The 27,910-nt window shown below is 43.4% G+C and overlaps 1 protein-coding gene across 1 annotated transcript; it reads right to left on the bottom strand.

Moving 5' to 3' along the window:
• Positions 1–77: 77 nt before the first annotated feature.
• On the bottom strand, positions 78–26,213 carry LOC115795507 (ephrin type-A receptor 4-A-like). Its single transcript, XM_030751468.1, has 19 exons — positions 26,066–26,213; positions 25,358–25,421; positions 22,946–23,144; positions 22,490–22,600; positions 21,726–22,080; positions 12,135–12,290; positions 10,992–11,528; positions 8,437–8,561; positions 8,133–8,292; positions 7,929–8,040; positions 7,068–7,126; positions 6,755–6,868; positions 6,473–6,658; positions 6,333–6,394; positions 5,993–6,202; positions 5,513–5,689; positions 3,299–3,486; positions 2,921–3,106; positions 78–1,062 (listed from the first exon to the last, which is right to left on the bottom strand). Exons 1-19 carry the CDS (start codon positions 26,211–26,213, stop codon positions 945–947), a joined length of 3,267 nt encoding a protein of 1,088 aa, XP_030607328.1. The 3' UTR covers positions 78–944.
• Positions 26,214–27,910: the final 1,697 nt, after the last annotated feature.

The following is a 27,910-nucleotide window of genomic DNA, read 5'->3' as shown; positions in this document are numbered from 1 at the left end:
AAGAGTACATTACAGTGGACGTTAAATATATTACAGTTCAAAACTTCTGTTCAAACACAATTAAAACCTACATCCACTGATGGTTTGGCATTTATTGCAATGCAATATGGCACTCAGTACAACATTTCTCAGTGTTTCTATTTTACTATGCACAAACTAGATAAAAAAAGATCATAAATAAACAAACGGCTTCATGTGTCTATTTCTTAGCATCGAACAAGTGACGAATACACGGACACCGATGGACAACATCCTAATCTAAATGTCTACTTCAACAGAATCAAAAATTCATACAGTTCAAAATAAAAACATGAATATAATTAAAAAAAAAAAAACACAAGCAAAATCATACAGTTGGTTAGCATGATCCTCCTGTGTGAAACTACTAAGAGCTTGTAATGATACATTCTGTCCGGCTTCTCCCGCTCCTTCTTTAATGTTGCATATTAAGGTTATTCAATGATAGCTGACATCTTGACAAGGGAGAGTTCATGTAGGATGCATTCACGCTACGCACGCCGCAAAAAAACACACGCACAAACACAGACACGCGGGCAAACAAATTACATTTTGTTCAAGTTGAGCACAAAGCAGCCAAAAAAAAAAAAAAAAAAAAGGTTGGAAGCCATTCTGCTTATGCACATGTCAGCCTTCACCAAACAGATAAGAAAACAAGGAGAAGTGAAACTGGATAAGAGGATGAGGCTTCGGTCTAAGCTGTCGGTAGCTCACTGCTATCTGCGACCACGTCCAGATCACGGTTTATAGAAAACTCCACAGGATGGAAGTTCACAAAAAGTGCTGCTTTTCTCTTTCTTCGTCTCGCTTCGTGCTTCTACTTTTCCTCCACACCCTGTATTTCCACTGGTGAAAAGTCCCTCTAAAGTGCACAGATGAGGTAAATGAAATTCTTCTCAGAAACAGGTTTGTATCCGTGTGCCAGCTCAGACTGGAACCATAGTGTGTTGCATGTGTTGCATTTGAGAGAATATTTCTTGCTGCACACTAGCAATTAGCATGTCCTGATGTGACGGTGTGATTATTCCAAGTCTGTCCATCTCCCTGTGGGTGCACACACAAAGATAAACGTTCAGACAAACAAAGGCACAATATGCAGTATTTAAAGGATAAGGCTGGGTGTCGCTTTCTTTTATCATCACCTACTTATTGTAAATTGACAGACACTTTGACTTTCACCACACACAAACATTTGGAGATATTTAGGGTTTTGCATCTGCTCAAGTATGCATTTAAATCACTGGATAATAACAGGCCAACAGTCTATCAATTAAACTACAGCCATAACATAGAGAGTTTGTGTTGCCTAATATACTTCATGCCTTTCCGCCACAGAACACCATTGTCTCCCAGAACTATTCTGAAGCGAAAGAGTAAAACAACAAACCAAAGTAATGCAATTCAGAAGCCACAAACTAATGCAGGCAAAGACTGCACATAAAAGATGGCTACTGCAGCTAATGCCATGTCGTGGATTGGTCTGAGGGCTCCAATTTTGAGGGCTCAAGATGTTACAGTCGTCGCCATCTTTGTTTTTTGGAAGCAGACAAGATGAGTGAGGAGGCGAGGACACTGCATGCTTATACGTTAGTGACTTGTCAGTTGCAGCGTAGACACACACAAAAACATTTTATCCTTTCCCATCTTTTTTTTAAAATCTAAATGGGACCATAATTTACAAAATAAACATCATGCTGGGTTAAAAAGGTCTTTGTTCTAGAGGTGCAGTCGGACGTTTTTGGATGGATGGATGGATGGAAGTGTCAAAGTCCCAGGGCTTTGTGTTGATCTTGAGTTTTGGATTATTGTTTTGTTTTCATTGCTGTTCTAGTGTTATTACAGTTTGTCATTTCTGTGTTTTTATCATTATTGTGTTATTATTATCATTATTATTATTATTATAGTCGCCTCAGTATTTTCCTATTCCCCCTCCAGCTTCTCGTGCCTTCTGTGCATCCTCGTCTCTGACTTCTTGTTTAGTGTAGTGTTTGTGTCTCAGTATTATGTGCCTCTTGGTTATTTCCTGTTTAAGGTTAGCTTTCTGCTCCGACCTCTTTTGTGATTGTCTGTTCCTTCCTGCTTTTGTTCACCTGTGACTGATTGTTTTCACCTGTACTCTGCTCCCTCCTGTGTGGAGCTGTGTAATTAGCACCCAGTGTATTTATAGTCCTGTCTTACTCTGTTGTTTCTGCTCCCTGTGTTTCTGTTGGGTTCGGGTTTTAGAGCTCAGCTTAGTTTTTACCTTTTTAACTTTGCATTTCTACCAACAATGGCTCATTTGCTTTTCACCTCCCCTGCCTCTGTGTCCCACACTTGGTTTGTGTCCTCACCATTCCTGACAGAAGGTTGCATCCTTTGTTTATATACAGTATATACATGCAAAAAAAACTTTGAGATTCTGCTGCTAATGTAAGAAAACCTAATTTAAAAAAGATTAGCATTTGTAAGACTATTACACTATTACTATTATACTATTATACTGTAACTATTGTTACAGTCTTCAGTAATTTTTATTACCCCCCCCTTTTGGGGAGGCAAAAAAAAAGTGTGTTCCCAGTTAAACTTAAGAAACTGAGGCTACTTTAGTGGAAACAGACTGTAAGATTAGATCAACTGATTTTTTTTTTAGTTAATAAGTATTGAAACTAAAACATTAAAGGGTTAAATATTACAAGACAGAATGAATGCTATGATTATACAGAATAAATACATTTTTTACACCCAGTTTTCAGATTTTCATGACGCTGAATTTTGATTTAAAAAATATGAGCGGATTCCTGTTGCTAGTTTTAACTCACGTATGCCCATTGCTTAAAAAATACTCAAAGATTCCATTTTTAAGACATTTTTAATGCCAGAGCAGCTCCTATTTCAATCCATTTTCACATGAAGGTACACTTACTGGTGTGTGAGAGCCAGGAGACTGTCAAGGCTGGTGTAACCTGCCGCTGCAAGGGTGTCTCTGTACCTCTCCAACCCGATGGACTGCAGCCACTCACACAGCGACCACTCTGGCACACACATCTCCGGTATGACTGACACACACACCTCTGATCCCACCCCGGACTCCAGCATTGTGCCTGTGGGCCTATATGTGCAGAAAGAAACAGCAGGTTGGTGGTGGCAAGGGACCGAAATAGGAGTGTGAAATCATAACAGAAGAAAAAAAAACCCTTAAAGATGTGGGAGTGGGTGTGAGTACAGTATGAATGTGGATATGCATGTAATTGTTCCTTTGCAGGTGGAAATTTCAGTCTTTGCTTACATGTACTTTAAATACCTTTCCCCTCCTGTCCGGCGTAGAGTCCCAGGGTTGCGTATGAGTTTATCCAACATGTTGAGTATCTGGCTGAATGTGGGTCTCTCTGCTCGATCCCTCTCCCAGCAGTCCAGCATGAGCTGGTGCAGCACCACGGGGCAGTCCATGGGAGCAGGCAGTCGGTAGCCCTCTTCTATCGCTTTGATCACCTAAAGGAAGGGTTTACATTGTCATCAGACACTGACAATGCATTTAAGGTGGACTCATAACTGCCTTGGTTAGCATTGGCAGTTCTCATGCAAAACGCAGTTCATGTGTTTTTTAAGAAGCATAAAGTATACATTTACTGATTGGCCTTCTTTTAAAATAAGTAACATTTGTTGCTTGTCTGCAACAGCCTGCCATGTAAATTCTAGCCAAATAACCTGGGTTCCACTCTCCCTGAATGGGAACTATACTCGTCTTTCTCATGCCAATGTGCAATGCTCACCGTGTTCATCATCTTAAATTTGAATGATTCAAACATTTAGTTACAAATGCTGACCTCCTTGTGGCTCCAGAAAAAAAGAAGGATGGTAAATAGCATCATGAGTCATTCTCTGTGACCCACAAATATCTGTGTAAAAACATCCGGAACTCATACGGTCACTTCAATAAAAAAAAAAAAAAGGAAATCTGTGGTTTTGTACGGAAATGATGAAAATCATCCACTAAAAGATGTCAATCAAAGCGCAACTACCGGTTAAACTTCACGAAAAGCCAAGCAAATTCTTCTCCCCAAAGATTTATTACTGTCTTGCAGTTTTCCAAGATGTTCCCAAAGTTGTCTCACCACTAACTCCAATTGATCTTAATTTTTTGCAGATGTGTGCAGCTCTGCATCTTCCTGTGCACACTGTAGATATAGAGCAAAAGCTACATCTGTAGCTCTGCTTGTGCTTATTTGACCTTTAAAAAACTTTAAGAAAGAAAGATGGACAAACTGTCCAAACAATGCTGCAGATGAAATCCATCATATGCAAACATGTCCATACATCATGTTAGTTCTTTGAACTGCTCAGACTGAACAGGCTTCGACAGCAAAGCGACTGTTCAATTAGCAAATCTGCTCTGTAACAAGATCTTTCTTCACATCTCAGTAAAGTTTACAAAATGCAGGTACCCCCCCCCCCCCCCCCCCCCCCCCCTGCCGCATACCTCCTCTAACAGCTCAACTTAGATTTTACAATCATCTCCCCTTCTATTACTGGCTTACAGCACCAAAAGTGCATTTGCAGAACATGATATATGATTTGATCACTTTGCGTCATTACCCTGTTCAGTGTAATTAGTGTATGAATTCTGTCCAAAAAGCTTGTTTTGTGAGGTCACAGTCACCTTTAGCCGCAAAATCAGTCTGATCTCATCAGTCCATCCTTAAATCCAAGTAAATATATGTAATAAAATGCTCTCCAGCCGCAGTGACCTTTGACCTTTGAACGGCTGTGCCAGATTTGATAAAAATTCCCTCCAGACGTTCCTGAGATATCGTGTTAATAAGTATGGGAGAGACTAATGATGGAAGGAAAACCAGAAAACATAATGCCTCCAGCCGCGTCTGTCACCAGTGCAGAGTCCCAAAAACACAATCACCGGCTGGCTTGGCAGAGTAACAGCACTGAACAGCCAGTTCATATAAGTCTCAGTATTTATCTTCAATAAAATGTCCTTTGTTTGGTTTGAACTAACCAAAGGATCTCAAACCCAAATTTGCACATTTTGCAAACAGCACAGAGGTCAAAGGCATAGTTCAGAACGCAGCACACAGAGGACAGTTTATTTTTGTCCACAAGTCTAAAATATGCAAAAGAAGTGGAGTTTGTTATGTAGACGGGTTCATTTAAGTCCCATTTGCTGTGTGAACATCAGCAAAAGTTTAATTTGACTTCTAGAGAAAGTCACAGCTTACAACTTCTTTATGGAAAATTCTAATTAATGTTAATGCTTGTTTTTCAGGGTCAACTGTGGCTTTTTAAACCCGTGTCTTATTTTGTTTAGCTTCATGGAGTCGATCACATGCCCAAAAAAAACACAGACGGCTTTATGTTACAGTTTATAACCCACTTTTTTATTTTCAATATTCCTTCTGGGATAAAGATCATTTAATATTTATATCATGGTAGTCATATCAAGAAGTAGAGCATTCTTTTTTTCTGGAGGGCATCTCATAGATTAGATAATATCAAAATTACTCACATCTTGGTTGTTCATATCCCAGTAGGGTCTCTCTCCGTATGAAACCACCTCCCACATAACGATACCATAACTCCACACATCGCTGGCTGTAGTGAACTTCCTGTAGGCTATAGCTTCTGGAGCAGTCCATCTGATGGGGATCTTCCCTCCAGGAGAAAGATAAGTCCCAGTGGCCTCCTAAAACAGGAGTAAAAGTCACACTAGTTAATTGAATAATTTATGTTTTTAAGATTTGATTTAATCAATCAGGGAACAGCCTCAGCACTTGCAATGTTTTTTTCTCAAAGCTTCATTCTTTCAGTGGTGTCTATTCATTTGACAAACTCTACAGCTCTCTGGCTGTCTTTAACAACAAATGTGTGAACTCAAGATGTGATAGCACAAATAGAGCCTGGAAATATTTAAGTGATGAAGAATAATGAATTTGTAATCATCACAAAAGCCTTTATCTCTATTTTAACATGTGTTTGCGTGTCTTACCCTTGTAGTGTAGGCGGCCTCTGGGTCGTCCTCCAGAACTCGGCTCAGGCCAAAGTCGGACACTTTGCACACCAGGTTGCTGTTCACCAGTATGTTTCGCGCTGCCAGATCTCTGTGAACGTAGTTCATGTCTGACAGGTACTTCATACCTGAGGCGATCCCGCGCAGCATGCCAACCAGCTGGATCACTGTGAACTGGCCGTCATGTTTCTGAAATGTCAAAATTGGAGAGGCAGGAGGGGAAGTTAACATAGACGCCCACAGCTAGCTGTGCAGTCATTACTGACTGAGTTTCATCTGTGATCTAATCCTTTGTTCAAGTATAATAAAAGGCCCATACCCGAAGAAATGCATCCAGAGAGCCGTTTTCCATGTATTCTGTGATGATCATCAACGGCTTGCCTAAACAGGTAGAGTTTTATAAATATTGGCAAAGTTCCCAACATGCACATTGAGTTATAACCCAAATACGCATCTCACATCTCGTGACGACGCCCTCTAGTCTGATGATGTTCGGATGGTCAAATTGTCCCATGATGGAGGCCTCAGACAGGAAGTCCCTCCTCTGTTTGTCAGAGTATCCTGCCTTCAGACTCTTGATGGCAACGTAGATCTCCCTCTTTCCCTGCGCACGCAGCCGACCACTGCACACCTCCCCAAACTCTCCTACACACACAGAGCAAAACAGCAGCGTCAGCGCCAAGTAAGCATGTGTGTGTGGGTTTGTGAGTGTGCGCGTGTGAGCACCAACGCCAGGCTTACCCATGCCAATAACCTTCTCAATGTGAATACAGCTGACATCAATCTCTTTGGCAAACTCGTGGATTGCCTGATCGGGGTCTTCATAGGTGAACGGGTCCACATAGATTTTTACTCCTGCCACGGCAGGAGAGGCGAGAGCAGGAGAGGAGACGAGGGAGGAGAAGGAGGGATGCAGAGGAGGGTGAGAAATAGTTGTATAACTGCATATGTTATGTAAATGTCTTTTGGCAGTATGCATATAAGATGTGCAGGTGGATCTGAAGGAAGAGAAGGAGAAACAGCATCCGTGTGTTCTTATGTTCTTATGCAGTACCTGGGTTAAGATGTTTCTCCTCCTCTGAGTCCTGCTTTGTTTTACTGTACTTGCTCCTCCTGATGAGACATAAATGACGAACAGACAATGAACATAAGCGAGCCTGTAACCAACTATTTTCACTTAAGTTTTTTGCTGTGATTTTTAGTCATTTGACCTGACAAAAGGCAATGTGTGTGTCACACTGCTTTTAACTTTGTATGCCTCTTTTCTAGCAGGCCTGTGCCTTCACTGGATTTTCAAGGATTTGCCGCAACGGAAAGCAATGACAATGAGGAAGGCAGAGGAACGGGCTGCGGGAAAGCAAAGAACGACCAGATCAAAGCATTTAAGGGAGAGAGGGAGGAGGCACAATGCCTCAGGTAGCGCAAGATAAAAGGTGTTTTCTATTAAACAAAGAGACTGTCAAAAACACCTTTGTGTCTGAGCAGGTGTGTGTGTGTGTGTGTGTGTGTGTGTGGGCATCTGCGCATGCTGGCGAGGGTGCACGCCAGCGGAAGCTGACACACATATGATGTTGGTGAAGAGACTGTAATGACAAGTCAGGGACAAAGGGATTATCACCGTCTCCACTCTAATCCCTTTTTAAAGCTTCAGGTAACACACACACAATATTTAGGCCCACAATAGCAGGGGAACTGTGGGTGTTGTTTTGTGTGCGCCGAAGCAGTTTGGTCAGAAGCAGTAGTTAACAGAAAGGCTGCACCCAAGTTGATGTCAATGTTGCACTGATGAGAACTTTCCAGCCGGCCTAGCAAGTCTAGAGGTGTGTATGCCTACCGGAAGGGTTCTTTAATATGCATATGTCTGTGGTGCTGTGTGTGTGTGTGTGTGTGTGTGTGTGTGTGTGTGTGTGTATACCTGCGACTAATGATGAAGACAGCTGCAGATATCAGCAGTAAAATTCCAACCCCGCTGACAGACAGCAGGAGGAAGGCAGAGTTAACTCCTTCTCCAATCAGAGGAAAGGGATCTAACAATGAAGGACACAGAAGTCACCAACATAAAAACTCATAGCTGCTTTTTTTAAAAAAAAAACTCTACTGAACATCGCTGTGTGAATACCTGAATTTGTGGAGAATTCGAAAGGCGTGCTGAACTCTCCATATCCAGCAGCTGTGCGAGCACGCACATGAAACACGTAAACAGTGAGGGGGTTGAGGCCCGTGACATCGACACTCCGAGAGAAGGTCCTCATTATGCGGTAGGACCTCTCTCTCTGATCCTGATTAGACAGGACAAAAAGAAGGGTATCTATTCAGTGACTGAATGCAAATCCATCCTCACCATCAGCGCGATACGAACAGCGAGCCAGCATATTGACATTCCAAACAGCTGCCTGAGCTGAATTAACCTGCGGGCAACTCACCTTTTCATAGAACTTGACCTCGTACTCCAGGATGACCCCATTGGGTCGATCTGGCTGTTGCCATGACAATGACAAACTGTGCCTGGTGACATCAGTGGCTTGGATAAACGACACTGGAGAGGGTGCTGAGAGGAGAGACATATAATGAGAACTAATACAGTGTTTCTCAGATGGTACTCATACCCTTAGGGGTACTTTGGAGTACTGCAGGGGGTACGTATTCTTTTTCTAAAAGGTCATTTAATAACATATCAGCTGTTGAAAATCCCTAACATATTTGAGCCACAATTGCATCAATTAAAAAAAGTTCAATAAATAGCATTTTATTGCAAATATTCCAGTTTTCAGGCAAACTGCCACAAAAACCTCACCGAAGGAAAAAGCACCAAATACAATCCCATCTACTGTGAGCACGACACCACTTCCACACATTTATTGACAGACAAAAATCAAGAAAATGGCACAGAGTTTCATGCGTAGCAGAAGTACAGACACCACAGAAAAAGAGGTGATCCATATATTTGTGTAAAGTTTCCCTTTGTGTAATGACTGATCAAAACAAAGCAAAGACACCGACTGTGCCTGGAAAAGAGTTTGATCGCTGCAGTTGTCTCCCTGGCACAGAAACTATCCTCAGTGATGCACAGGTCCCTGTTTGTTACTAAATCTGAAGCGCAACCCACAAGAAAGACTCGGCTCAGTGCAATTGCAGTCTTGTCTTAGTGGTTTTCCACCACTTTTGCAATCAGCAGAATGTAGAATTTAACTGTTTGCTGCTTGAGTCACTGTACAGTGACAGTGGCATTGACTGGCTCTTACATCACATTGGCACTGAAATGTTTTTGCTCTGGTCGAGGGGGTAACTGGCCAAAAAGTTTCAAATATTTTGTATTGTTTAAAAAAGCTTGAGAAGCACTAGTCTCACCTCTATGTAGAATGATAAACTGTACGTGCCCTGATGCTGATTATAAAGTAAAGTGTGTGACAGTTTCACAGCCCTGAACGCAGCTCAAAATGCCCGTTTATCAACAGTCCTATTGACCCAGTGCACCCGAGAGCTGACCTACATCTCATTCCTCTCTATTCCACAGAGACAAGCGTCATTCTCCACTCCCTCTCCCCTTAAAACCCTCCACATTTCCCCCCTTTTAACTCTCTCTTTGTCCTCCTTTGTGGCTGCTCATACGATATCGAGCCATATGGTAGTGCAGGTTGGGCTTGACAGATCCCAGGCACACTCTCATGCTGTGCGCACGCAGCTAAGTTATTTCCCTGGGGCACCTGGAACTAGGCAGGTGTGCTGCTTTCTAAATGCCACCATAAAGACTTACAGCAATGACAGTTGAGATGTAACAGCATGCACAAAAAAATAAAATAAAATAAAAGCACACGCTGAAAACTAATGGAGAGCATGTGCGAGGAACGCCACACACCAGCTGACACCTTCACAACTAAAATGAAACACTTCATAAAATGCGGGTGACTTTTCAAATGGTTCTGCGGTTAAGCATTTTAGGAAAAGGAAAATCCCACCCTTTGGTACACTGGTGCTGTTGCGTGTCGACACGGTTCACTTCAGCTATTTGACTGTTATGATTTACTTTTTATTGTATCTACTTCCCCTTTAACCAACTCTCTCTATTTGTATTCAAGTCAGTGATTTACATTTTCCAGAATGCTTTCTGACATCCTCTTGAAAACACCCCTATAATTAATTCAGCTGTTGTTAGGTGTAGGAGGACAGAGTAATAACTATGGCAACTGTGACATTGATAGTAAGAGAACAAGTTTCCATTTGGGAGGGAGCAAGACACGGGCCTGTTGTGTGCTTCTCCACTAACAACTTAACCAGTTTTCACACATGAACCCTGTGCACCGTAGAGACAATCAAGTCAGGATGGCATTAAAAGTATTAGTCTGCTTTTAGATGTGCTCTCTCTCTACCAGAACACTCTGTTTGGCTAAATAAAGCATGCAGGAGGGAGAGGGGCAGGATGCAGGACCGCTGGCTGCTAAATTCTTGCAAGTAGTTAAAAGCAAATATCTCATGGTGTCACATATTTGCGTTCTCACATACAGCTCCATCATGTAACGCTGAGAAAAGTCTAGCACCGCAGGCCATGTATGAAAATGGCTGAAGAGTAAACTAGTACCTCTGCCAATTCTATAATGACTGTTTTCTTACATGGCAGTTCTGAATGCAGAGCTGCTTCCCAAATGTTATCCAAAACCTTGTCAGTTCTCAAATGAAACACTGTAATCTGGGCTATTGCAACCCAATATGCAAGTACCTTTACTATCACTTTACTATCACTAGTGGAAAAACATGTACATATGTGGTATAGCTACATGGAGAGCTTGTGCAAATGCTGCTTGTGCATTCTACAGCTTTGAACATTACTCATGCGGCCTTGTTTCCCTGTGGGCCCTCCTGCACTGAGTAGCGGCTTCTATTGTGCTGACCCACTTACGGACAACATCTATACGCAGATTTTGTGTTACAGTCAACAATCTGACAAACAGATTTATCACAAACAAACACTTCTCTTTCTCACCAGCTTGGTTGGTGGTGACGCTGACAGACACGCTCTGTGCTGCCCCTGCACCACTGGCTTGGGAGACCCCATTGCGCGCATGGACAATAAAGGTGTAGTGTGTGTGGGCCCTGAGCTCGCTCACCACCACCCTGGTGGTCTTGAGGCCCGCCTGACCGGGAGAGAAGAGCACATCTGAGCCGCAGGGCGCGCAGAGCTGAGAGCCGGAGACGGAGCCGGAGCCAGAACCAGGCCGGGGGTAATCTCCAGGCCTGCTCTGGAAAACACCTCTGCCTAGATGGGGAGCTTCAGGTCCCACAATCCCCTGGTCTGACTGCATTCCCAACCCGTTGTGCTGAGCCTCAGGCTGAGCGATGCTGTGATTCCTAGGAAGGGCTCTGACGCCAGTGTGACCGTGGCTCCCAGTTTGACAGATGAGACACTCCAGACTGTAGCTTGTGTCACTTCTTCCTCCCAAACGATGAGGGGGGGCCCATTCCAAGACCACCGAAGTCTCATTCACCACTGAAATGAGTTGCTGTGGGGCTGATGGTGGCTCTGAAAAAGAGGGGGACAAGCATAAATGAAATCAACCATATACTGAGAATTAGAAATGTGGAAGTGAACGGAATGTGTGGGGGCTTCTGGCACAGCTTAAAATGCAGACATCTGGCATCAGGCTGAAAATCATACGGCTCTGAGATGTTTTTGATGGGTTTGATGTTTTCGTCTGTGGCCTTTATTTCGTGTATGTGTGTCTGAGAGATTGTGTGTATGTGTTTTTACTTTTCCCAGGCCAGGAAAACCATGTGCTGTATATAGGCATAATTAAGTTTAAGAGACATAAACCAAGGCCTCCAAGTCTGTCACACAGAACCTACTCATAGACTTACAGAGAGAGAGAGAGAGAGAGGGAGAAAGGGTGAGAGAGAGGACATTTATTCACTTCCCGATGTCTTTAGTTATCACTCCCTAACAGAATGTAGATGGTGGCTTAGTCATAAGGAATGGGATCGTGAAACAGGAGTGGCATTCAGACGCATTGTGTGTCCCTCTGTTTGGTAGAGATACAGCGTTTGGGTAACGAGACTGTGCTCTTTGCTTTGTTTGTGCAAATGCATACACATATTGTGTGTGCACGCATGTGTGCCTGTGTATTCTTACGGGTACAGGCCATGGACGGAGGGTCACTATCAGCACGGAAGAATCCAGAATGGCAGTCGCAGACAGTTGCCCCATCTCTGAGGGAGTGGCTATGTGGAGGACACTTAGCGCATCCTGGATCTGTAGATTTGGCCTTATAGAAACCAGCAGAACAGGCTGCAGAGACAGACAAAAAAATTATGTCATTTGATATAGATAAAAGCAGGTCACACTGACTCAAACTTCAGAAAATATATGGTGAAAGGTATTTCTAAAATTAAGTGCCAGTGTGTTAACATGTTTAAAGTTACAGTGAGGCCTTTTTGACTAATGTGTTTCTTGGAACGTGCATGCAAGGCTGGCAAGAACCTCATGTCTATAACAATTACCCACAGCCACGCCCCTCCTTTCCATTATTCTGACAGTATCTGAATGTGTTGGCTTCAGGCCTGAATGAGCACCCTAATCGTTTTAAGAGCTGTGTGAGCCTAGGCTGGACTTTTAACACGGGACAAGTACTAACACACAATGTTATTTTTGGTGAGTAACACTGAAAACATGATTATTTTGGCGAGCGTGAAAAACAGGATTAAAATTTCTCCAGGAACAAGCAGTGTTTGTCCACTACTTGATAACTCTGACCTCATGCATCACACACCTTCCTCCTGCATGCTCCACCCATGGCACCACCCTTGCTTTGAAACTGAGTACTTCCAGAGGTGAGAACGTGTCTGAACCTGAGTATTTTTGCTGTGTGCTACCGAGAATAAAGGGCAACTTCAGACAAAGTCTCCACTTCGTTCTTTATACCATTAAAGTAGTCTTGAGCAGCACTTCTCCAAGCTTTCTGAAGGTGTTTTTCTTTGATCATTGCCTTTTTTTTCACTCATTTTCAGTCCAGCCCTTGTACCTGATCATTTTTAGAGGAATTATTTTTAGTTAGGCCACTTAACACTGACCTATGAATTATTCAAGCATAAGAAAGACTAGGAACTAGTGTTGTGTCTACACACAACAGACAACTTTGCACAAAACCCCCAAATTCAAATTCTATCTTTAGTACGCTGTTACTAGTAGCCTGTCATAAAAAACCACCAACAAGGTGATTCCCAAAGAGCTATTAGAAAAAGAAAAAAAAAAGCTTGGCATTTCTGGACTGAAAATCAGTGTCAACAGATGTCATGGAGTGATTAATTCAGATTTGAAATTTTGGTTTCAAATCATTGTCAGTATGCCACAGAGGAGGTCAGGAGAGGAGGTACAACAGTGAGTGTCTACAGCCATCTGTCATGTTGGGGCTGTGATGTTGGAGATGTTGTCAAAATTGATGGAATGTGAACGCTGAAAAGTCAAATTTTGATCCACCATGCAGTACCATCTGGAAAATGTCTGATTAGCAGTTGGTTCATTTTTCAACATGACAATGATCCCAAACACACTGCCAATGCAGTAAAAGCATACCTGGATACAAAAAAAACACAGTGAAACACTATCAACGTGATTGACCTCCCCCGAGCTCAGACCTCAGCATTATTGAAGCAGTGTGGGATCATCTAGAACAAAAGGCAGCCAACATCCAAAGAAGCGCTTTGGATGTACTTCAAAAAGCCCGGAGAACTATTCCTGAAGACTACTTAAAGAAATGGCAAGAAAGCTGCCTCAGAGAGTTCAGGCCAAATATTGACTTTCAAGTTTGTTAGAATTGTCCAAACTGTTTTTTGCTTTATATGCTGTATTTCCATTTATGTTTGCACACATTTCGATAAATCACTGCACCTATTTCCCACATTCCTAGCAAAATCTAAAGAAACGAGGGGTGGCTAAACACTTTTGCACAGTGCTGTATATCTGAGAAGAGGTGTATTTAGTTGACAGCGAATATTTGTGCAACAACTATATTGTTTTTTTCAGAGTTAACCTGTTTGGGATTTGTGCAGCTGACACTGATACACGCTCCTGCAGTGTGCCTAATCACACAGGTGGCGTGTTTTCTGGATTTAAGCTGTTCCTATTCGATGCCATGCACATCTGTTTAAAAAGAAATCAATTACAATTTTAAAGTAAATGTATAAATTCTTTATGGGAAGGAAATGCATTAATGCATCTGAACATATACACCAAACACTGCACAAAGTATTTTTAACAAGATATTAATGAATAATCAGATTATAGGAGTTATAGTCCACCCTGCTGCAGCCTGCAAATTAGTGCTGTCAACATTTACTTCCTAGGTCCTAACCCCTGATACGGTTTCTGTTTTCTGAGAGCATGTAAACTGACACACGGTGTACGCTTTTCCTCGGACAGCATTTTGATCCAAAAACAAACAACTGCAAAGAAAAATCTAGAGCGAGAAACAGATACAGCGCGAGAGGGGGGAGGGGCACTTTGACTTCTTTTATCTTTAATTTTGATGAGCGAAGAAAGGAACACCTAAAAGAACACTTACTGATCAGCTCCCACTCACACGCAGAAACCAGAAACACTAGAACTGAATACATCAAAACTCCTCAGCGCTGGCAGCCCACACAAATATAATTGACATTTAAATATATGAAAGAGGAGAAACAGAGAAGGAGAGAGGCTGAGAGAGACAGAGGGAGAGTGGAGGGAGATAAATCTTCTCTCTGTATACCAGGGAGTTCATGCATTGACAGAACAACAATACAATAAATGAGTGCATAATTATACTGCTTGACATCCACGGGTGAAGCAAAAGAGATGGCAAAGCATGGCTGGTTAGAGCAATTTCTTCACACTCTTTACTTTCAGAAGGAAATCCTTTATTTGTTTCGACTGCAATCATTTTTTCAACACCTTCTTTTTTCATCATCACACCCTATTCACTCTCCTTCCTCAATCCCACCGTCTTTCCCAGTTCTCTCCCATTTTTTTTTTCCAGCCCTTTCACATTTCCACGGGGAGATGAAGACATCCCAGTGGGAGTGGATAGGAATCTGGGAATGATGTGTGTGAGTGCGGGTTTGTGTTTAAGTGCGTTAGTATGCTTTATGACGCTCTCATCAGTAGATGAGAGGGAGGAAGTCTCCTCTGTAATCTACTCCGACCAACCATCCTGCCCCATCTGTGTGTGAGCCTCCGCAGATTTGCTCTTTCACACACTCATTTGCCCTCCCTTTCACATTTCACCGTCTCGCTCATTCGCTCCCCATGCACTTCCTCCTCGACCTCCACTTATCTGTCTTTTCTGATAACTCTCCTCCATATATCCCTCTCCTCTTCAACTATTCAAGCCACGAGAAACCTTTGAAGCAATTGGCTAGCATTCTTTATAGCTCAATATCGATACCAGTGGCATCGCTCACAAGCACACGCAGCTGAAAACTATTTGGTCGAAACCTGTAAATTCATTAAAACGCACTCACGGCCTGATAAGAATGGCTTTCATGTGGTGAGTGGCTCATCGTGTGTTGTGGCAGCTTAGACAATCAAATTCAAGATAAAAATACAGTCATTCTCCATCTGTTTTACACATTCCTTTATCAAGAGTGTAGGTAAGCCAGCCATGAGCAGAAAAGAGTGGAATTAAATGGAGAAAGACAGAAAAGTATCTGAACTCTAAGGACTTAGAGGTTGATACAAGGCTCAACAAGAATCTGCCAGGGCGGTAGCACACTGCTTTTTTGTTTGTGTCCCATCTAATCCTCCATCCTTTTCTCAAACAAAGACGACAGAATGAAGGGGGAAGAGAGAAGAAAGGAGCAAGTATTTGAAGCCATAAACTTCCTTCAGCGCCCCCCTTATGTCTCTATTCTCTCTTTTCTCTGTAGCCTTTTGTGTCTCCTTTAGCACCGGCTACAGGAGGAGGGTGGGTTCTGGTGACCTGGAATGAGAGCCCATGAGGGTGTCATTAACCCGACATTAACCCTACGCTATGGAGGGCCGTGCGAGAGCCGGGTTTGACCAGCAAAGTAGCGGCGATATGGAACACACTTACTGATAAGGTGAAAATCTGAAAAGATGTGTGCGTGTCTGCGGGCGCATTAACATTCTGGCTGCTAGACAGGACAATAATTACAAATAATCAGATGTTCGGCTGCTTGAGACAAGCGAGACAAAGTGACAGAGAGTGTAAAGGATTGGGAAGGTTGACTGGGAGAGCAGCACAAGAAAAAGACTGACAAGAAGCGAAAGATAAAGAGATGAAGAGAGAAAAACGAAGTAAGTGAGAGGGAGAAGGGAGGGACATGCAGGGGGAAGGTGCCCTGTGATTACTATCAGCCTTGTCTTCATTTGAGTATGCATTCTTCTGCCTACCTAAAATGCAAATGCAGCTCATTCCAAATCTAACTAGAGCTTGTCGGCACACTGTATGCATGCATGTGTGAGGGTGTGTGTGTGTGTTTGTGTGAATTCTCCTTGACCCCGTGTTAGCTGTCATCATCCCTTGGTTCTTCCAGCCAGAGGGGTGGAGATAGAGGAAGAAGTACCCCTCACTGCTCCAGTCTGACACCTGTCTGTGTGATGGATGGAGGGAGGGATGGATTGACGGATTGATAGACCGTCACACGCGAAGGAGGGGTTGCTGTTAATCACAGGGGTCATGCCCCATTTTAATTAACGACCCAAGAAAACTCTGGAGAAACACTAGAGATAAGACTGGAGATAGGATTGGGTCCTTATCTTTTTCTACTTGTATGCCTTCCTTGAATGCCTCCAAAATTGCCCTGACTTCCCATGTCGCCAATTTATCTCATATTTTACAGGGTCACTAGAGTCAATTTGCATTCAAAACCTCAGGAAGGCACCCAGACGAGGCCGCAGCTTTAAGTTTGTCTAAATTTAAATATTCACATAAACTGGTGGTCTGAAGCGAGAAGTGTGGATTTGTAAGTGTGTGTGTGCCTGCCTAAAGCCAACAGTGTTGAACATTAGCATGTGAAAGGGACTCTGCAACAATAACCCCCCTCCCTATCAGACACACATCACCCCCTGTTACCACCAGCAGCAGCAGCAGCAGCAGCAACACCCCCACCCCCTAACTGTGGATCAGGGAGAGGAGTTGGAGAAGAGAAAGGAGGGATAATAGGAGCAAGACAGAGAGGGAGAGCAGAGCTTGTGCTGATGCCAGTGGGCTACAACACAGCCTGGTGGAGCTGGCAAACCTCCTGTACATTAAGGACAACCTGGGAGAAGGAGACAATAGCGCACACGCAGACAGACACGCACACTGGTGGATTGTTATGGAGGAATGCAAACCATTTCCCCCCCCCACCTGAGTTTGGCTCGCTTCACACAATCACTTGTGCCATTCCAGTGTCTTTGCTTGCTTCGTCACCTGCCATGTGTGCACATATACACAAACACACATGCACACATGAGACACAAACTCCTCCTTCTCTGTTTGCCCCATCACACTCTTCTCTAGGCATTCCTGGGCACTCCTCCAAACTGTGAGTATATTGGAAGGAGGGCTTTGTTAGGCAGAAAATCAGAGATACAGTACACACATACACACGCGTGCACTTGTTCACACACGCGCGCACACACACACACACTCTAAGTCAGCAGTCCAACATGTTTGGAGTCCAGAAATGCAATGCAATAATTAGAGGGACTGAATACAGCGATTACGCACTCGTTCTATCATCCGCTTGCTCTTTCTTTCTATCATCTCTCTTTCAGTGTTGCTGCCTCTCCCTCTGCCTCTTTCTGTCCAACTGCTTTCTGCTGTTGACGAGACACTGCAGGTGCACTGGAAAGAAGCGCAACCATGAAATCTCTCTGGATGGAGGGAACACACATGCAAACACAGTCGCACACAGAAACATTCCAACCCTCCCAAGCAGTGAGCAGAATTGAGGAGATTTGGGCGACAGAAAAAAAAAAAAAAAAGGAGGCCAGCAGAGAGACGCTGAAACAAAAAGCAGGAGGCTCCGCTTTCATTCCACTTCTTCAGCCGTTCACATTTCACATTCTCTCTGTTGTTTCTCCTCTGCTCGCCTCTTGTCTCTCCTCCTTCATTTCCGATCCTCCCAGACGGATTGCAGCTGTCAAACTTTTGACGTCTTCATCTACCTCGGTCGTGACCCTGCTCTATGCGACTAAACTCTCTCTGCAAGTGTGTGTGTGTGTGTGGCTGTCAGCCAAAGTTTTTGACGTCTTCATCAGGCTCAGTCATGACCTCGGTCTTAACCAAGGGTTTAGAAAGAGGGGGAGTTCCCTCTCTCTTGTGTTTCTCTACTTGCCCCCTTTGCACCCAGTGACAAACCCCCAGCAGGGGAGGAGCAGCTCTGCATTGATGCCTTCTGCTGTCAGTGGCCTTCTTTCAACCCCTCTGTCACCCCATTCAAGATCTAATCCCTTCTTCCTCTCCAGAGCTTCTCCTCTCATCCTCTCCATCCTCATTACTTTGTGTCAACCCTGAAAATGAACTTCTCACATTTTACTCCTTTAAGCCTACACTTGTTTCAGTTTAACTCAACAGAAATTTTCACAGATGCTAAAATGCATTGACAGCGTAGCAGTGTTTCTGGAAATATTAATGTGTGTAACTATCTATCTAACCAGGAGATGTGCAACTATGAATCATTTTTAACAGACAAGCTTAGGCTACAATTACATTTCTCACAACTATGATTTAAAGCACTTATTTAAAGTTTTACTATTAGTCTAAATCTTCTGCTTTGTCTTTACAAACACCTTAAAAAAATCAACAATAAGCATAAAAAAAAAAAAGATTATTTAGGGGGTTATTTAATGAGGGTATTTCTTGCATATCTTCCAAACATTAAACTGCTCCTTGCTACTGTGTGAATTATTTTGGTCTTGTGCCATCACAGACCTCATTAATTCCAAACTAATCTTTCACCATTTTCAACTGCGCTCCACACTGACATGCAGTGCACCACGAGAACCTGGATGGTGTAGTCCTAATGCTCAAAAAGGTGAGAGTGGACCCCTGTTACACCATCACCCATCAACGGCCACCATCTTAAGCTACATCGTGGAGAGGGAGGAACCACCTACATCTTTTCAACCAGTAAGAATAATCTTGTCAACGCAATGCTACCTAGCTAGCTAGCTAGTAGCACAATTTTAAGTTGCTGCTGTTAGACAGTATCGAGATAGTATTGAGGTGTTGAGTGTTCAGCCATCAGTCACTCAATCACCAACCCCGGCAAGTCTCTGATCTCAAGGGCAAATTTTGTATTCCCTGACGGCTGGTGAATGGTTGTGGCTGCTGTCAGGTGAAATCGGTTGCAAAAGAATGCTGCAGCAAAAGCCTCCTTGTGATTACTTTGGTCACTAGCAGATTACTGTGATTGCCCGTAGTTGCATGGAAGATCCCGACTTGTCTTCCAGACACTGACCATTTACTCTCCAAGTTGTATTGAAACTGAAAAAATGCAACGCAAACTGCAAACCGAGATTGTTCGCCTTGTTGTGCCTAACTGTTGCAACAACAAATTTTAAAAATGTTGCAACTTTTAATTTTAAGACAAACTGTCTCCTTTTCCAGTTTGTGTTGTATTTGATGCTAGAAATTGCTAGCAACCTGCAGCAACCACGCTCTAACTAGAATACACTTTTAGCAAACAGGTGGTTACCTCTAGGTCTGCATGATTTGGGCTTTAGCAATTGATTCATAGCAACTGCAAGCAATGACTTGCAACCATTTAGGGACTACAAATTTTATCCCTCAGAAACAGTGGCTGCCAGATGGTCTTAGACAGGTCTCTAGATCTGTGTGCTGGGGGCCTAAGATTCCTGCATTAGATACATAACTGTACAGTATGCATCTAGCGTATGAAAGATATGAAAGTGTACTAACCGAAGAATCCAAACTGAGACATATGCTTGTGTTTCAAGTGCAAAATGAACACAGCCTGTAATGACAAGTATTGCCACCCAAGCTTAGTTTGCCTGGTTTTTGTCTTTACCTGAATATGTTGTGCTGCCTCAAAGATGACACATGAGTCTACATGATCCAGAAATCTTTAAACATCTGTGACATGTTGAAAGGACAGATCATCTTACTCCCTTCTAAAATCAATTTCTTTTCCCTCCATCCCACTATGCCCTCCTGTTCCGTTTCTCTCTGTAACTGTTTAACTTAAAATAGAAGAAGCGTTAAGGTGTCTGTCTAATTCTGTCGGGTCAGAGGTTTGGAGAGAAGCATTCTGTATTCATCCAGACTTTGATGAATTTCCACTGAGGCAGCTGCGCCCAGCCAACAACCTGACAGGCAGAGAGAGTGGGGAGTGAAGAAGAGAGCAGCAGATAGATAGATGGCATTCACATCTGCTGGAGGTTCAACAGAGTCAAGGTCTCTCTAAATCTAGTTGAGGAGGAAACATCTTTCAGGCTTCAGGGACCACCCCACAAACCTCCCCTCTTTTCAGAAGGAACAAATGGGCTAAGCGGGTGACGGTTCCAAGAACATCTGAGACACAAAGTATTCATAAGAATTTTGGCAACTGCATCCCTTATTGCAAAGAAAAAGTAATTTTTTTTCTCTCTTAATCACCAACTGGCCAACTGGCAATGCATCCCTCTTTTATGTCCATCTCTGTATATTTCTCTTTCTCAGTATCCCCTTTCTCTTTGAATTATGGGTCTGTTTGTTATACAATTAGCCTGCTGGGATAGGCTTCATAAATATAAACTGAGGGAGCACATCAGTGAAATGAGCCCCCCCCCCCCCCCCCCCCCCCCCCCCCCCCCCCCCCCCCCCCCCCCCCCCCCCCCCCCCCCCCCCCCCCCCCCCCCCCCCCCCCCCCCCCCCCCCCCCCCCCCCCCTCCCCACTCCACCCTTCATCTACTAGTCTCTGCCCATCTGTGTATGTGTGTGTGTTTCAGTGAACATGAATGGAGGGAGTCAAGCCATGTTGTAAAAGTGTCTCCACTAAGTCTGTTGAACCCCGTTCACCCCACTTTGTCACATAAGCATGGACATTTGCAGTCTTCACTATCACAACAGTCACTTCCAAATATTACACGTCATCCAGGCCACATGTGAGTCGCTGAAAGGTGTGAACAGCTTGCATATTTGTTACAGTAAAGTTCAGACCAAATTTGTAAGCGACAGAAAGACATTCTTGTCCAGATGGCTGTGGTTATGCGAGCACACCTCATATGGAGACCTTAGTGTTCGGTACACAAAGCAGAACTTCAACTCTCTTTAGCACTTGCAAAAGATCAGTCTTAATTTAACCTACTCTCAGTCATGGCTGGCCATGTGTCTTATGAGGCTGATCCATACAAATTAAGCTTGCCACCTTGTTGATCTGAGCAGGCTAATAAGTGCTTTCTCATTTTTTGAATTTCTGCTGAAAATCAAGTGTAAATTTCACATCACTTCTTGGCTTCTCCTACTCTTCTCATCACCACACAGTTAAATAACCAATAGAAACCCCATTAATTTGTTGACCCATCTGGTCCCATTTCTTTGTTCTCAGCTTATCTGCCGCCTCAGTATTAATATATTTTGAGTGGTGTCAATTTTCTATTGTGTTATTGTCAACAAATCATATTGCCCATCAACAGCACAACTGTCAATTCCAGTTGAATACCTTAGGAAACAACACGTCACGTCAGTCTATGAACGCATGAAGGAGAACCAGCTCTGTTGTAACCAGCATCACTTACCTTTACATGCACCTCCCTTTTCTTCATATCCAGGGTTGCAGAGGCATCCACCAATAGGAACCAACCACTCTCCGTCAGCACCGCAGTACATTTTAGGTTCCTCTCTTTCTTCTGATTGGTTGACACAGGACCCCCGTACCTCCACTAAGGAGGACGTGTCAGCCCCGGTGATGGTGTCAGGAAAAGTTGCCAGGTTGCGAACTGTGAGTGGGCAGGTTTTGTAGAAAACTCTGACAGAAACCAAAGCAATGCAGGCGCCCACATCCTGAAAGGCTAAGTAGAACCCCTTCCGGGTCGTGACTTTTACATCTCGCACCTCCGTGTTCAGTTTCATAATGCGGTCTCCAACATCCACCTGAATGGAGAGGAAACAACATTGCATTAATAGACAGCGCAGTAAACTGTGTCACTCCTTATTAATTAAATTTGCTTGTTCAACTTAAAGTGGGCGTTTCAATTGAACCGCCACTGATCTCCACATCTTCAGCACTTGGCTCTGATTCAGAAGAACTTTTATTGATCGCTCAGGCGAACTAAGCTTTAAGGCCTGCAAGACTAGAATGTAAGTCACTTCAGCAAAGACTAGGCAAAAGCACCATGCCAACATTCCCGGGACAGCAAAATGGACTTCCAAGATAAAAGTGCTTGTAAAACAAATAAAAAACATTACAGCTGAGTGCCTGGGGGGGTTATTTTCCACATAGGAGCACACTGCAGTGAGTGGAGGAGGGAATTCAAAGCCTGACTCGGTTGTTCGGTGTTACCTGGGTGAAGCTTTCGTCTGCTGCCACAGTGTCCACCTTAATGAAGCTGTTCTCTTTGATGTAGCTCTCTCTGTCTTCGTTTGACTCGTGGTAGTACAGATTAAATGTCTCCTACAAGACAAAAAGGGAATTAAAAAAAACTAAAACAAAAAAACAAACAAACAAAAGACAGACTGAAGCGCCTATTTATGGTCAGCACCAGTACTCATCTTTTCTCTTAATATGATAATGAGTCAAAGTGGGGTTTGTGCTTGAATAAACAGCAGCTGTAATATAAAATAAAGGTCCATTAGCAGCAGTCTGTCCATTAAGTAATTATCATGAGAGTTAACATATTAAAAAAGGTCAGACCCTTTATCAGAATTCCTTTCTGCTTTGTTAAAACTTTTTGCCGCAGTCAGGCCATACATTCACCAGTATGCTCTACTTAGACATCCTGAACATGTTTTCATGTACCTTACAGGTGCCGGTGACTCCTGGAAGGCTGTTACAGTCTCTCAGTGTAAACTTGACTTCGACGTAGACCCGCTGAGCTCCAGACCGAGGGATCCAGTCCGTCCTCAGCCAGTTGTTTTGATTGGGCTCTAGGACATTACACACCTGGTATGTCCTGATGGGGATGTTCTTCTCATCCATAATGCTCACCTCTTCCCACTTCAAACAAACACATTCATATTACTACACTAGTAAGGACAGCATTTGTGCGTGTATGACAAATGCTGTTGCCTACAGGCTTTACAACGCATTCTCGAAATGTGTTTCGTTCAGGTCGGCATTATGAAACCCAACCTTGAAATTGCTGAAAATGAATTGAAACAAACGTTCCATCAAAGTGGCCTTAAATGGCTTAATATTAATTAAACGTAACTGTCATGTGGTGGAGCCTCTGAGAACAGGTTTACAAAACTTCTCCTTATTCAAGAAAGTCTGATTTTTAACATAAAAGAGTCATTTACTGAGCAGCAGCCATTTAAAAGGCTGCTGGCGCTCAAATTTCAGATGACACGCCAGTTCAATTTCTCACAAAGCACCAGCAGAGAAGGGTTTTCAAAAACCTTCCATGCTGGCAGCTGCGGGCTGTTATATAATTTTGACAAAAGCATCTAAATAGCCACTGTGATGGCAACAATGTTAAAGTGTCTGGAAGTTGATTTTCATACTGTGCTGGCATCAACTGAAACTGACTGCATACGTAGCATCAAATTTAGCTTCTTAGCACACAGACACGCCAGTGGTGGCCGGCAAAAAAGTGCACACTGTGGAAAACTTAGGTAGGTTGCCTGTCCACTGGGGGACTAAACTACAAACTAAACTTCAGATGCTGGTGTGCATCCACGGATTCACCGTTGCCGTGCGAAGCCTCACAGGCTAACGCTCACTCTTGCATCAATATTCTGCAGTGGACGGCGGTTCAGATTTGTTGCGACTCCAAGGTTTTTGCAGGCACATTTCCATATGAGTGAAGCGGGCTCAACCTTCACTGCACCATCCATCTCAATAGAGCCGATTATTTGCCTTGTACTGTGACCCTTCAAATGACCGCTGAGCCTCCCAAGTCTAAATTGGCTTTTTATTGCCACTGAATAATAATCTGCTCTCTCTCTGCTAGTGAGAGCTGTATACACACTAAATGCACCGTGTCCAAAGAGAGAAAAAAGAGAGCGAGAGGCAGAGAATGACAGGATATGTGTGTATTTGAAGTAGGAGGGCATGCTTGTGTGTTAGTGTGTGCCTTTAGCCTGATCAATATGTCACCAGATTCAATTTTGTTGTCTAATGTGGGCTTATTACCTACATAACTGATCAGCTAATTATAATATTATGTATATTTTTGGGGCAATTTACAAACAGCGCAGTAAATATTTTAGACTTTCCAGTTTTATGTACATTTTACCCCATTTTAAGTCAATTCTTTATATGGTTTAATCATATTCAATTTCCATGAGGATTCAATACTCAAAATGCTCTCAAGTATCAGAACTGCTATTGGCCTTGAATATATAACAGAATCTGGTCTTTGGTGTAACCACGCATTTCTTTATGTACAGTGTGTGAAAATGTGGGCCTGTATGAGCATGAGCGTGTGCACATGCCTACAGAGCATGAGTGTCTGGCTGCTGTCGTAGTGTCTTTGCGGGTTGAGGAAGTCAGCTGTATAAAAGCTGACATGGGGTATGATGTCTCTGTGTCTCGTCTCCTTCAGAGTTTTTGTCAGCCTACGCAGCTGTCAAGGGAGAAAAAAAAACATACAGAAACGAGAGTTTTTGTATGTATGTGTGTAGCTGTGGGGTGAGGAAGGTGGGGGCAATGCCTGTAATCAAAAGCTCAGTGCGTGCAGACCAGGACCCTGTCAATCAAGCAGCATGTGAGAGTATAAGGGGCACGGCGACTGAAGAAATAACAGTCAAGTTCACCACTAACTCTTAAACCAACAAAGAGGTAAAAGAGACCCAGAACAACAAAGAGAGGGAGAGAGAGGAAGGAGCATGGATGGCAAATCACGACAGTGACAAAAAAAAAAACACACAAAGAGAAGATCAAATCTGAAACAGATATCTCCAGAATTCATTCTGGCAACTGCCTGGTAGTAAAAATTCCTAAAAAATGACACCCACCACCAAGCTGGTTTATGCCTTTACTTGTGCCAAACGCAATGGCAGCAGTCTCATATTAGCACTTAGGCTTGGTGAACAACAGCACATTTCAAAATCTGTGGGACGATTATTTACAGTTTCCAGACCAAGTGTGTGCATGTGTGCGTGTGAGCGAGCGAGAGAGGGTGTGTGAGTGTGTTTTCCAAAGAGAGAACAGGTTGTAAACAGTGTATGCATAAAGAAAAAAAAAAAAAGGCAGCTCCCACTCCCCCCACCCTCTGAAGGACTGGCTGCCCATTTCAGCTCTCCTGGCACTGTCCTGGTGTCCAGCAGGGTCACTAAAATTGCAAATGCGCACACATGCAGGTGGATTCAGGACAACCAGCCTACTTTTTTTTTTTTTTGAACAAAAATGAATGTGAAAGACTTCTCCACTAAGTAAGTGATGGTTAAGCTGTGGACAGTTATGGAAGTAGCAGCATGTTTACCTCACTTGGTTTGACATCGTTAGGTTGAAAACTGATTCTCATTTCTATTACATGGTGTCAGATGTGTATGTTTAACATCAGATATATCTACATATTTCATAAAATTCAAAACTATTGATTTGAGAGCTTTAAGCTTTAAGACCAAACCGAAACTATCAGTTTCAAGGTTTAACTGTTTATGACAAAAACATGAGTATTTTACACTAAGCTGTACTGTGTTCGCTACAATAACCATATCCAGAAAAGAAAAGAACCAAAAAAAAAAAAGAAGAAAAAATCTTCGTTACAACACTGGAAACAGCTGGACTGTACAAATATGACAAGAAGCTCTCAAAATCCAACTTTTTGCCTCCTCTAAATGTTTGTAAATTTGCCCTGCTCTTTACTATCCTAGGACGCGCCTTGAGCGCACGCAGCACCTCTCCCGGCATGCAAGAGCGGAAAAAAGCCCGACTGTGTCACACAAACGCAGCCACGATTCCCTCCTTTCTTACCTTCATTTGGTGGATAAATCCTCGTTCTCGAACTTGAAACTAATGTTAATATCCAGATGGTGGCCGATAACGTTCGCCATAGGTTTGCAGCCATGTGGAAGCGTGTGCGTGCCCCGTTGGCTCTGCGCGCTCGCTGTAGCAGCTCCATCCCGGTGGGAAAAAAGTGTTTGAATGAAACCAAGTGTGAACGCGAGTTGGATGCAGCAGCGGGTACTGGGGCGGTCTCCTACACTCCTATGCTTCCCATAATGATAAATGACATGAGCCAAACGACTGCTCTCTACACTATATTAGCGTCAGTGTGTTATCCCTTAGTATTTTTAGCTGGCGTTTCTAAGAAGGCAAATGAAGATGTGTAGCTCCTGGTGTTTAAAATGGGAGGCATTAGTTAACAACAATAACTTCCCTGTGACTGTAAATTTAAACTGCATAAAATTGTTCAAATAATTGTCATTGATGTGACCACTGACGTAATCCCTGCTCAGCTTGGAGTCCACTTTAAAACATCTCATCTGAGGAGTATAATAGAGGAGAAAGTAAATGACTAAATGAAATAAATGACTACTCAGTAAAGGCTGTCTGGCGCACTTCAGAAGTGGCATTTAGCAGTCATAACCTACAAGAGGGCCCCAAGGGTGCAGGAGGTCATAAACGTCACAACGCTGCACTTAAAAAAAAAAAAAAATCACAGTCGCGTGTATTTCAAAACACGAACGTCTCACAATCTCCTGATAAAGGCCCGAAGTGCCTGTATTGGGTTGAGGTTCTCCTTTGTCCTGAGCAGCGAAACACCGATGAATGTGACTACAGCGCCACCTGTTGATGAGTGCTGAGTGAAGGAGGAGAAACCCATTGAATGGTCAGGATCATTTCATTGTAAGGCTGTTGGTTATTTTAAGACTGAGAGCAGGAGGAGTGATGGAGCTTCAATCATTTCCCCACCATCTGTCAACTACAGTTCTTTAAATCCCGCATGGATGTAAAGAAATAAGCTCATTCTTTAATCTAAAAAAAACACTCCCAAACCAAAAGGTGCAGGAGTCTGGCCTTGTGTATAAGTGTGGATGGAGTGAACAAAGAGCCAGGCTCATGACCCGTCCTCCTACACTCTCCCTCTCTCAGGGACTCTGGAAAAGAATGTCTCCTGATGGGCGCACAGCTTGAAGAAGTAAATACTTTAATTCATATTGACCCAGTCTGGTTTTCTCTTCTCTGTTGTCCATTTTAACAACAAAAGGTGAAGCAAAGACTTGCTCTGCCTCATTCAGTCCTTGTTTAGCACGTACAAAGGTGAGTTCTGATAACCCCTGTTGAAGACCAGCAACAAAGAGCGCTAAATGGCAGGTGTTTGTCTGGTTTTGGGGACTGTGGTTTATAAAAAGGACTGTATATGAGAGTCCATGTGTGAGTGTGTGCGTGCCTGTGTTTGCAAGTATGTGTTTGTGCGAGTCGGTCTCCATCTTGCTTTTGTGTCTTCACAGTTGCTACGTCGAAACCATCTCAAAGCCCTGTGTGGCATCATAATGGCCCCAGGAAGAGCATCTGGCACTTTGAGACGGCAAAAACGATCTCCCCGCATCGACCTGCCACTCTTCCCCCACCCACCATAATAACGTTTTCACGTTTCATTCTTCGCCAGCCCCACGATAGAATGCGCAATCACAAAGGCCCAATTAGCCAAGAGGGGACCACGATTTCGTTCGGGGACCAACAAGCCAATCGCATCGGGCGGCGCATGGCGAAGGCCAATGGGGCAGTGGCACAGGTGGGTGGGACATGGCAGTGAGGCGGAGGGGACACAGTGACATGGATGGAGAATGCACCGTTGTTTCTGGTCATTTGTGT

Source organism: Archocentrus centrarchus, chromosome 17 (assembly GCF_007364275.1).
Source record: "Archocentrus centrarchus isolate MPI-CPG fArcCen1 chromosome 17, fArcCen1, whole genome shotgun sequence".
NCBI classification, from domain to species: Eukaryota; Metazoa; Chordata; class Actinopteri; order Cichliformes; family Cichlidae; genus Archocentrus; species Archocentrus centrarchus.
This window is presented reverse-complemented; position numbering and strand designations above follow the sequence as displayed.

Coding starts and splice junctions, on each gene's coding strand:
- LOC115795507 (XM_030751468.1), bottom strand. CDS start 26,213: ATGGAGCTGCTACAGCGAGCGCGCAGAGCCAACGGGGCACGCACACGC. Junction 25,422..26,065: donor GATTTATCCACCAAATGAAG/GTAAGAAAGGAG, acceptor TTGCAATTTTAG/TGACCCTGCTGGACACCAGG. Junction 22,081..22,489: donor CAGACGAAAGCTTCACCCAG/GTAACACCGAAC, acceptor CTCTCCATTCAG/GTGGATGTTGGAGACCGCAT.